Raw genomic sequence first — 10,934 nt, forward strand, 5'->3', positions numbered from 1 at the left:
TATTTCATACTCCACCCATATGTTATATTTTAGTAGATATTATATCTCAGTTTTGAACCTTATGGCCTTTCAGTTCATGTCTCCGCATTATACAGTATATTATGCAGTATTTAGGTATAGATATCAGTCATGGGTTAGCTTGTGGTCCTTCAGGGTCATGAGCACCGTGTAGCATTTCGGGTAGCAGATTCAGAGCGTTATAGAGACTTTATTCGATAACTCAAAAGCTCTTGAATTTCTACTCTATGAAAATATGTAACATAGCATCCTTATTTATAATACTAGAATAAAACCAAATTAAACTACGACTACAATAAATGTGCAACAGTAGGTTTTGAAGCATATACAATTGACTTCTGCAGCATTTAACCTTCCCAGCAGACACTCTTTCTTCTGCAATCATTTCAATATTTTGATGGCCTCTGAAGCTATTCTTCCTACTCAAGCTGTGCATCGGACTGTCCTGGACCATATGTTTGTGCAGCAGAAATATTAGGAGGTCTAATATCCCTACAACGCATGAATGTTAGAAACTGCCCAGGTAGCTCCTCTAGAAGTGCTTGAACAACTGAAATTTGCCCTCTATGTACTTCTCGCATTGGAACAAATTGAACAATGTCTCGTGTAGCTACCCTTCCTGTCGAACTCTCTAATCGTTGTCCATTATCAGCGTCAAGGACTTCCATCTGTGAAAAATCTGCACCGCCGACTCCTACAATAAGGATTGAAAGTGGAAGGTCAGATGCCCTCACTAGAGCATCTATTGTTTCTTGCATATCGGTAATGACACCATCCGTTATTATGAGGAGGACAAAATACTTGCTATGGTTGTATTTGAGGGACTCGACAGCAATTTCTGAAGCCTTGTTAACTACATGCCCGAACAATGTAGGTCCAAAAAGAGTAAAATTCTTCAAAGCACTAGAATAAGCATCCATAATACCTCCCACACATTCCACCTCGGAGGCACCTGAACTTCCATTTAAGTTAAAACAGTGAGATACTGTTCCACTATTCGCCTTGCCCCCAAATCCCCAAGCAGGAAAGAGCTTATCAGAATCGTAGAATTGTATGATATCTCCAACCTCCATAATAGCCTTCTGGTAAGCATTCAAATGGCCAGAAGGATCAATATAATACAAGGAATCAGGACTGCGAGGATTTCCATTTGAAGCAGTAAAATCCACAACAACCATAAAATTAAGATCAAATCCACTAGAAATGTAGTCAAGAAAACTATAGACTTGCTTCTCAGCATATCTTTCAACAAAAAGTTGACCTTTGAGGACCTTTTCATTACCCCGATGGGGTTCAAGTTATTATCGACGACTTCTGTCTTGCAAATTGGAACAGAACCTCCAGTTTCAATAATCCTAGATATTCTCAAGAAAGGATCATTTTTCAAGAATAAATCCTTGTTTTCCAGGTTGGTACATCGCAATGTCATCTCTACGGCAGTTCTTGAAGTGACTATTTCTTCTGCATGAATAGTAATTTCGCCTAAGTTTTTCCGGACATGGCCATTCCTGTTGCGCAGATTCAGTGTTAAGCATCGGTTGCACTTGGTTACAATCTCGGAGAGAACACACCTAGTTTCACCAATGAAATCTTGATCATTCAATTTAAGATCCTTGGCTGGTATGTTATGATATTTTGTGTCGACATCATAGACATGGAAAATCAATGTCTGCACGGTCTCGAATTGGTACATGACACTAATTTTCTGTACCCATACAGGGTCCAAGTTGTTCATTATAACTTCTGTTCGACCAAGCTCTTCCAGTGTCCCATCTCTTCTTCTAATAGATACCACTGCCATTGGATCACTCTTAGAAATAATATCAAGATCATGTAGATTTGAAGCTGATAATGATAACTCGATTGGGATGTAAAGGGCGTAAGACCCTTTGTCCTATAGAACAAGTCAACAACATCATTAGGCCCTCCAACAGCAGCACCATTACCACCACCGGTGCTACCTGTTGGGTCCATATGGTGGCCTACTCCTCCTACCGCCTGCTTCCAACCTTTATCATCCGTCAAACAATTCCCCATTCTCTCGCAATAAAACCACTCGAAGAAATAATATAAGCACAAGTGAAAGACGCAAAAATGACACAAAAGGTAGGAGACTTTATACAATAAGTCAAAAGCTCTTGAATTTGTACGCTATGAAAATATGTAACATAGCACCCCTATTTATAATACTAGAATAAAATCAAGTTAAACTAGGACTGGGAAATCTATTTCCTATATGAACTAGGACAAACAAATCCTATTCCTAACTTGACATGAATTAAATAAATATTAAATACTAAAGAACTAAGGATTGCTAGTCTTGGTTTAATTCCTAAAGGAAGTAGTATTGATTCTCTTGTGGAAGGGTTCCACAGGCCACAGCACAAGCTGATCATTAACACAACTAGAAACTCCGATAAGAACCAATCCATCACAAGAACCAAACAGTACTCGATAAGCTGAGGAGTCATTGTTTGAAGGGATATTATCATGTTTTTGTACATTCTCCATTGAAGATATAGAAGAAGTAGAATAAAAGTTGCGACAAGTTCGAGTCCTAGTCATGGTGCGATCGTAATGGAGAAGAAGAAATATAAAGGGATTAGCATGATGACTTTGATGCGATATATCCCAAGATTTTGAAATACATTTGAATCGAAAAAGAGATTGCGCAGGCAACCAACCTAGTAATCTCTATCATTATATCCTCTTTTAAGAGAATTTCCTAGTGCGATAGAACGAAAAAATATAAGAAAGTAGAGAGAGCAAAAGCACCTAAAATCTTTTCTAACTTCTACAAGTCCAACCAACAACAATTAAACTGAAATCAGAACTCATATGAGAATCAGCAACAATATCCATTTGTTCGAGCTATGGAGGCAGCTATTATTATCTGCATTAGGATAGGTTGTCTGCATCACACATATTATTCTATAATGTAAGGTATTGTATGGTAGTGTGTTGTATTGTAAGGTACTGTATTGTTTTAATGAATACAAAGTTTGAATAGATTTAATGTTTTTTTGTATTACGTAATCTTACACATTAATAACTTGAAGAATAAACCAATTAGAAATATAGGATCCGAAGTAGGGCTATTATAAACAAATAGGATAAAATAGGATTATTAAAGATGTGATCACACAAATGGTAACTATGGTCTACAAAATGGAAGGAATTTATTTCAATTAATTTGATAATTTAAACAACATAAATAATAATATTATAAAAAGTAAATATTTATTATTTCACTACAATTGAGTAAATCAAGAAAATATTACAAAAAATCAATTAGTAAATAGCAATCAAACAACTTATATGAATAAGATTATAATAATCAAAGTCATTCCAAAATAAAAAATATTTCAATAGAGATGTCATTTCTTAAAATATGTGAACAATTAATTTAAGCAACATAAATTATAATATTATAAAAGTAAATGTTTATGATTTCACTAAAATTGAGTAAATCAAAAAAATATTACAAAAAATCAATTAGTGAAGAGAAAATGGTCAAAAGCCCCCAACCTTTACCCCAAATTCCAACTACACATTTATATTTTGCGGGGGTCCTATGACCCCCTGAACTATTTTAAAGTAGAATTATTACCTTCTGAACGCTGACATGGCTAGAGAATGTGTTTCACAGAATGAATTTTTTTTATTAAAAATTTATTTTTAATATTTCTTTCTTGATTTTCTTTCTTCGTCTTCTTCTTCTTCTTCTTCTTCTTCCTCTTCCTCTTCCTCTTCCTCTTCCCCTTCGTCTTCTTCTTCCTCTTCTTCCCCCTCTTCTTCCTCCTCCTCTTCTTCCTCTTCTTCCTCTTCTTCTTCCTCTTCTTCCTCCTCCTCCTCCTCTTTTTTGTTCTTCCTCCCCCTCCTCCTCCTCCTCCTCCTCTTCCTCCTCACAAACAATGGCATCCAAGAACTCATCAATGACATTCAAAATTAATTTATCATTTTCCTCATCTCCAAACACAAAATCGATTGGTTTTGACTTTTAATTCGTTGAAAATTTCAAAATGGGTATTGTTCATTATTTTCAACTTTAAGATTCTCGGAAATTTTAAAATCGATATTGTCTATTATTTCTGACTTCAAAGTCATCGTAAATTTTAAAATGAGTATTGTCCATTGTTTCCGACTTGAAGGTCATTGAAACTTTCAAAATTCTCTATTGTTTCCAACTTTAAGGTTATTGAAAATTTTAAATTCGGTATTGTTCATTGTTTTTGTCTTCAAGGTCGTCGAAAATTTTGAAATTGGTGTTGTTCGTTATTTTCGGATTTAAGATCTTCAGAAATTTAAAAATTGATATTGTTCATTGTTTCCACTTCAAGGTTGCCGAAAATTTTAAATTCGATGTTGTTTATTATTTCCGACTTTCAGATCATCGAAAATTTCAAAATCGATATTGTCCATTATTTTCGACTTCAAGGTCGTCGTAAATTTTAAAATGGGTATTGTCCATTATTTTTGACCTCAAGGTCGTTGAAAATTTCAAAATTCTCTATTGTTTTCGACTTTAAGGTCATCGAAGATTTTAAATTTGATATTGTTCATTGTTTCTGGCTTCAAGGTCGTTGAAAATTTTAAAATTGGTATTGTTCGTTGTTTCCCGATTTAAGATCGTCGGAAATTTAATAATTGATATTGTCATTGTTTCCCACTTCAAGGTTGTCGGAAATTTAAAATTCGATGTTGTTTATTATTTTTGACTTCAAGATCATTGAAAATTTTAAATTCGGTATTGTTCATTATTTTCCACTTCAAGGTCGTCAAAAAATTATTTGCATTGAAGTAGGAATAATAAAGTTTGAAAAGGAAAAGAGATTAAATGTAGTGGTGAAAAAAATAATGGTGAAAAAATGATAAAAAGTGATAAAAATGGAAAAGAAAATAAATAAAAATAATTTTAAATAAAAAAATACGTGTCAAAATGTTGTTGGCGCGTGCATCACACCTTATTCAAAATGACTAGTTGTCAGGCTTTGGGGGGTAATAATTTCACTTTAAAATAGTTCAGAGGGGTCATAGGACCCCCGCAAAGTATAAGTGTATAGTTGGAATTTGAGATAAAAGTTTGGGGGGGGGGGGGGGCTTTTGACCATTTTCTCATTAGTAAATAGCAATCAAGCAACTTATATGAATAAGATTATAATAATAAAAAAAGTCATTCCAAAATAAAAAATATTTCAATAGAGATGTCATTCCTTAAAATATGTGAACAATTAATTTAACCAACATGAATAATAATATTATAAAAGTAAATGTTTATGATTTCACTAAAATTGAGTAAATCAAGAAAATATTACAAAAAATCAATTAATAAATAGTAATCAAGCAACTTATATGAATAAAATTATAATAATCAAAAAGTCATTCCAAAATAAAAAAATATTATGAAAAAAATATTTGTAACAAATCAGTCGGACACGTCAGAGGCCCTTAGACGTAGAACAAGGGGTAAATAATTACCAAAGTATTTGGACTACTATGTGGTCCCAAATCTCAAAGGAGTACCTCCCCGGCCAAGCCATTAGAGAATGGGACAAATCCAGCCTTGCATAGAATAGCATAAATAGACTAAGAAATATTGAGAATAGTGTGAATGATCTTGCTTATAATTTTTTTTTACTTAGAATGGTAGATCTGGAACCTCCCTCTTTCTAGTTTTCCTTTATTTTTTCCTCTATTTTATTCCAAGAATTTAAGGACAAACCCCTTTTGTGGCCTAGAAATCAATTTATCAATATATCTAAGTTTTGATTGTTCCATTTGGTGCTTTCATTGATCCTCCCTCTACAAATGGGTGATGGTACACATAACACACGGTTACGAAACTTGGATGAAGCTGTGAAACAACTCCAAGAAGAGTCAGACGCTCACACCAAAACTCTGAAATCTATTAACAATACCCTTCAAAAGCTTATTCTACAAAGGGCTTCTTCGAGAGTTCTTTCTCCACCGACGACACCACTCGTAGCTAACCCTTCTTCTTCAGTGTTGGGTCAATCGTCAACGCCACAGCCACAAACTATTTTTTCACAACATCCTACGCCACAATGACCAGGTTTTACCTTCAATCCTCCACACCCCTAACTTTTTCCTACCCAACAACCCTTTAATTATTTTCGTAGAAACAAACCCGCTCCGATTGATTTGCTAAAGTATGATGGTACCATTGGTGAGAGTTGGATATTCCAAGCCAATCAATATTTTGAAACTTATGTTATTTCTGACGAACATCGTATTAATCTTTGCTCATTCTTTTTTAAAGGCGATGCTAGAGATTGGTATCAATGGATATACCGGAATCACCAGTTATGGGGCTAAGATCGACTCGTTTTGGGGAGAAATCCCTAGAGTCACCAGAGAGTTTGCTTGCTAAATTGCAAATGACTTCTTATGTTCGTGACTATTTCTCAAAGTTTGAGAAACTTGCAAATCAAACCACTGAGATGCCCCCACCTATACTAAAGCATTATTTCACGTTTGGGCTTCCTCTATATATTAAAGCAAAAATTTTGTCCTTTAGGCATGCAGACCATCATGAAGCCATTGGGTTGGCATTTTTATAGGAATAGAAATGCTTGGCCCAACCCAAGTCTTTGACCCGACCCATATTTTTTCCTAAAACACATCCTGTCTATTCTTCACGAGCACTTACATCGAACCCTAAATTGAACCCATCTCTTTCTCAATCTTTAAACTTTTCGGCAGCATCTCTCCAAGGAGTTTGTAATGTTCCTTTTAAAAACTCACACACGTTAAAATTCAACATAAATGTGAACTAGGTCTTTGTTTTAATTATGATGAGCTCATTGTTGCTCAACTGCACCTCAACTTTTCCATTTTATTCCTGATGAGGAACAAACTGGTGAATCATCACCGAAATTGTCTCCACCAACTTTTGACTCCATTCTTGTATCTATTTCCTCAGAAGTGTCACCAGAAATACCCTCTTTCTTTACCATCAGTCTTCAGGCCCTTTTTGGTGGATTGCACCCAACTATTCTTCATTTTATGGGATAATTAAGGGTTTACCAACACAAATCCTTATTGATAGTGGTAGCACACATAACTTTATCAATCCACGCTTTGCAAGAAAGCTCCAACTTCCAATTGAACCTTCATCGAGTTTTTCTGTTGTGATTAGTAATGGACAAACACTAGTATACCTTGGGGTAATTCATGACACTTCCATCCCTGTTCAGAGTTTCACATTTACTATCATTTTTTTATAATTGATTTCTATGGTTCTGATTTAGTTTTGGGCGTTGCTTGGAAAGCAACCTTGGGCTCGAGTGTCACAGAATATATGAAATATTTATTCTCCTTCACCATATCCGGGCAGTGCATTACTTAGGTTGGTGACCCTATTTCTTCTCCGGCTCAAATTAATGTTTCCACCCTCCGTCGCTTCTCTCGTACTGAATCCATTGTTTAACTTTTTATTTTAAATCTCAACACTACTAGCTCTACCTCTATCACAGACTATCCTCCTACTCTTTCTTCACTCCTCAATTATTATTCTGATATTTTTTAGCCACCAATAACTCTGCCATCCACCCGACCTCAATATCACCGTATTCCACTTTTACCGAGTGCGAGCCCTGTCAATGTTTGACCCTATCGCTATCCCCCTTTTCAAAAGACTAAAATTAAAAGACAAATTTCGGAGATGCTCAAAACTGGCATCATTTTTCCTAGTTCTAGTCCATATTCATCTCCTGTTCTTTTGGTTCGAAAGAAAGATGAGACATGCATTTTTGTGTCGACTATCGTGCCCTTAATTTCATCACTGCGAAAGATAGATTTCATATCTCAACAGTTGATAGATTGTTTGACGAACTACACAGTGCTGATTTTTTCTCTAAACTGGATCTTTTGGCTGGTTATCACCAACTTCGCCTTCACCCACTAAGCATTGAGAAAATTATTTTTCGCACCCATAATGGTCACTATGAATTTATTGTTATGCCATTTGGCCTGTCAAATGCTCCCTCTACTTTCTAGGCTACCATGAATTCTGTTTTTAAACCATTCCTTTGTCAATTTGTGTTGGTATTTTTTGACGACATTCTTGTGTATAACCATTCTTGGGAAGAAAATTTGTCTCATTTGAAATCTGTATTTGACACTCTCAGGGAAAATTCTTTGATGGTTAACCGCTCCAAATGTCATTTTAGTCAGTTCTCCATTGCTTATTTGGGATATATTATCTCATCCAAAGGTCTTCGGGTAGATCCCGAGAAGATTACAGCCATACGTTGTTGGTCTTTACCTACTTTACTTAAGGAGGTTCGAGGTTTTCTTGGCTTGATGGTATATTACCATTGTTTTGTCAAAGGTTATGCACGATTAGCTTCCCCTCTTATAGAGCTTTTGAAGAAAGAGTCTTTTATTTGGACGAAGTCGACATCAACGATAATTTTTCAACTCAAAGAGGCTTTAAGTTCAGTCCCTGTGTTTTCTTTACTAGATTTTTGCAAAGTGTTTACTATGTAAACTGATGCATCTGGCACAGGGATTGGAGCAGTTCTATCCCAAGGAGGTCATCCATCATATTTTCAATCAAAAGTTTTCCACTAGAATGCAAGTTGTTGCTACCTATAATAGAGAAATGTTTGCCACCACTCAAGCTGTTCAAAAATGACGACAATATCTATTGGGTCGTCGCTTTCTAATCATCACAGACCAAAAACCCTCAAAGTCCCTCACCATCCAAGTAATTCAAACCCTAAATTTTGAAATTCACTATCGGTCGGGAAAACTAAACTCGGCAGTAGATGCTTTGTCCCTAGTTCTTGCCCTACAGGCTTTGACTTTGGCTGTCACTGAATTAGACTTACTAGACGAATTACGTACCCTAAACAAAATTGATGAAGGCTTACTCGCATTGCAATAACAATTAAAATCAGACCCTGCTTCTGTGCCACATTTTTCATTTTAGGAGGGACTTCTTTTGTTTCGCAATCGGTTGGTTATTCCACAAGTTGATAACCTTCGTTCCTTACTGCTTACTAAGTTTCACTCGTCCAAACTTGAGGGTCATGCTGGTGTCTCACGTACATTTCATCGTCTTTCTTCCAATTTCTATTAGATTGGAATACGTGCTGATGTACAGAAGTTTGTCTTGGAATGTCAAACTTGTCAACAGATGAAATACTCAACCTTAAAACCTGCTGGTTTATTATCCCCATTACCCATTCCAAATTCCATCTTTGAAGATATTTCAATGGATTTCATCACCGGGCTTCCTTCATCACAAGATCGTACTGTTATATTGGTGATTATAGATTGACTCTCTAAATATGGCGACTTTATTGCCTTGCCAACCCATTTTACTAGCCAAAATATTATTGTGGTGTTTGTTTAGGAATTTGTTCAATTACATGGATTCCCTGTCACAATTGTTTCTGATTGTGATCCTCTATTTCTCTCAAAATTTTGTCAAGAACTACATAGGCTCCAAGGGAATCAACTTGCTATGAGTTCGGCGTATCACCCCTAGTTGGATGGCCAAACCAAGGCTCTTAATAAGTGCTTAGAGAGGTACCTTAGGTGTTTTTCTCCTAATACTCCATCCACTTGGTTTTCCCTGTTACCGCGGGCAAAATTTTGGTATAATATGTCGTATCAACGCAGTTCTAAGTTAACTCCATTTGAAGTGATTTATGGTCGTTCCCCACCAATTATTTTCATATTTATCTAGGATAGTTCAACTAATACTGATGTGTCTGTCTCCTTTGTCCAACGAGATGAAGTCTTAGCTCTTTTGAAGGCCAATTTTTTGCATGCTCAATAGCGTATGAAGATCAATGCAGACAAGAATTGCAGGGATATGGTTTTCAATGTCGGTGATTGGGTCTATGTTCATCTTCGCCCTTATCGACAACTCTCTTTACGTTTGCAGCTCAATACCAAACTGAGCAGACGGTTCTTTGGACCCTTTTAAATTGTTCAACGAATTGGTGAGGTTTCCTATAAGCTGGAACTTCCTCCTTTTTCCAAGATTCATCCTATCTTTCATGTTTCTGTTCTAAAAACATGTTTGGGAAATCCAAGTTACTCTAATTGATCTTTTGGATTAGTCATCATCCTTACTCTGGAGGATATCTTGCAGACACACAACATCTCTAGAGGTGGCCATCAGATACATCAATGCCTTGTTAAATGGTCAGGCCTTCCCACTTCTGATGCTACTTGGGAAGGCACTTCTACATTACTGCTAAGGTTTCCAAATCAGAACCTTGGGGACAAGGTTCATCTCCACGGGGGCGGCATTGTAACAAATCAGCAGTACACGTCAGAGGCCCTTTGATGTAGCACAAGGGGTAAACAATTACCAAAGTATTTGGACCATTATGTAGTGCCAAATCCCAAAGGAGTACCTCCTTTGCCAAGCCGTTAGAGAATGGGACAAATCTAGCCTTGCATAGAATAACATAAATAGGCTAAGACATAATTGAGAATAGTGTGAATAATCTTGCTTATCTTTTTTTGTTGCTTAGAATGGTAGATCTGGAACCTCCCTCTTTCTAGTTTTCCTTTATTTTTTGCTCTATTTTATTCCAAGAATTTGAGGACAGATCCCTTTTGTGGCCTGAAAATCAATTTATCAATATATCTAAGTTTTGATTGTTCGAATGTTATTCCTAAAAAAATATACACAATTAATTTAAATAATATAAATAATAATATTATTTAGAAAACATTTATGATTTTACTACAATTTAGTAAATGAAGAAAGTATTACAAAAAAATCAATTAGAGAATAACTAATTAATAATCAAGTAACTTATTTGAAAAAATTATTATGATAAACGAGTCATTCCAAAATTAAAAATATTATGAAAAAGATGTCATCACTCAAAATATGTATATAATTAATTTAAATAACAATATTATAC

The 10,934-nt window shown here is 35.5% G+C and overlaps 1 protein-coding gene across 1 annotated transcript in view; it reads right to left on the reverse strand.

Annotated features, from left to right (window-relative positions):
- Nucleotides 1-325: 325 nt before the first annotated feature.
- The window catches only part of LOC107872123 (protein BONZAI 3-like), a 19,736-nt gene continuing 9,127 nt past the window's right edge, over nucleotides 326-10,934 (reverse strand). Inside the window, 2 exon segments of the mRNA XM_047412717.1 lie at nucleotides 326-1,303; nucleotides 1,306-1,905. Of these exon segments, the coding sequence (XP_047268673.1) occupies nucleotides 438-1,303; nucleotides 1,306-1,905 (1,466 nt within the window). The 3' untranslated portion in view covers nucleotides 326-437.

Source organism: Capsicum annuum, chromosome 5, assembly GCF_002878395.1.
Source record: "Capsicum annuum cultivar UCD-10X-F1 chromosome 5, UCD10Xv1.1, whole genome shotgun sequence".
NCBI classification, from domain to species: domain Eukaryota; kingdom Viridiplantae; phylum Streptophyta; class Magnoliopsida; order Solanales; family Solanaceae; genus Capsicum; species Capsicum annuum.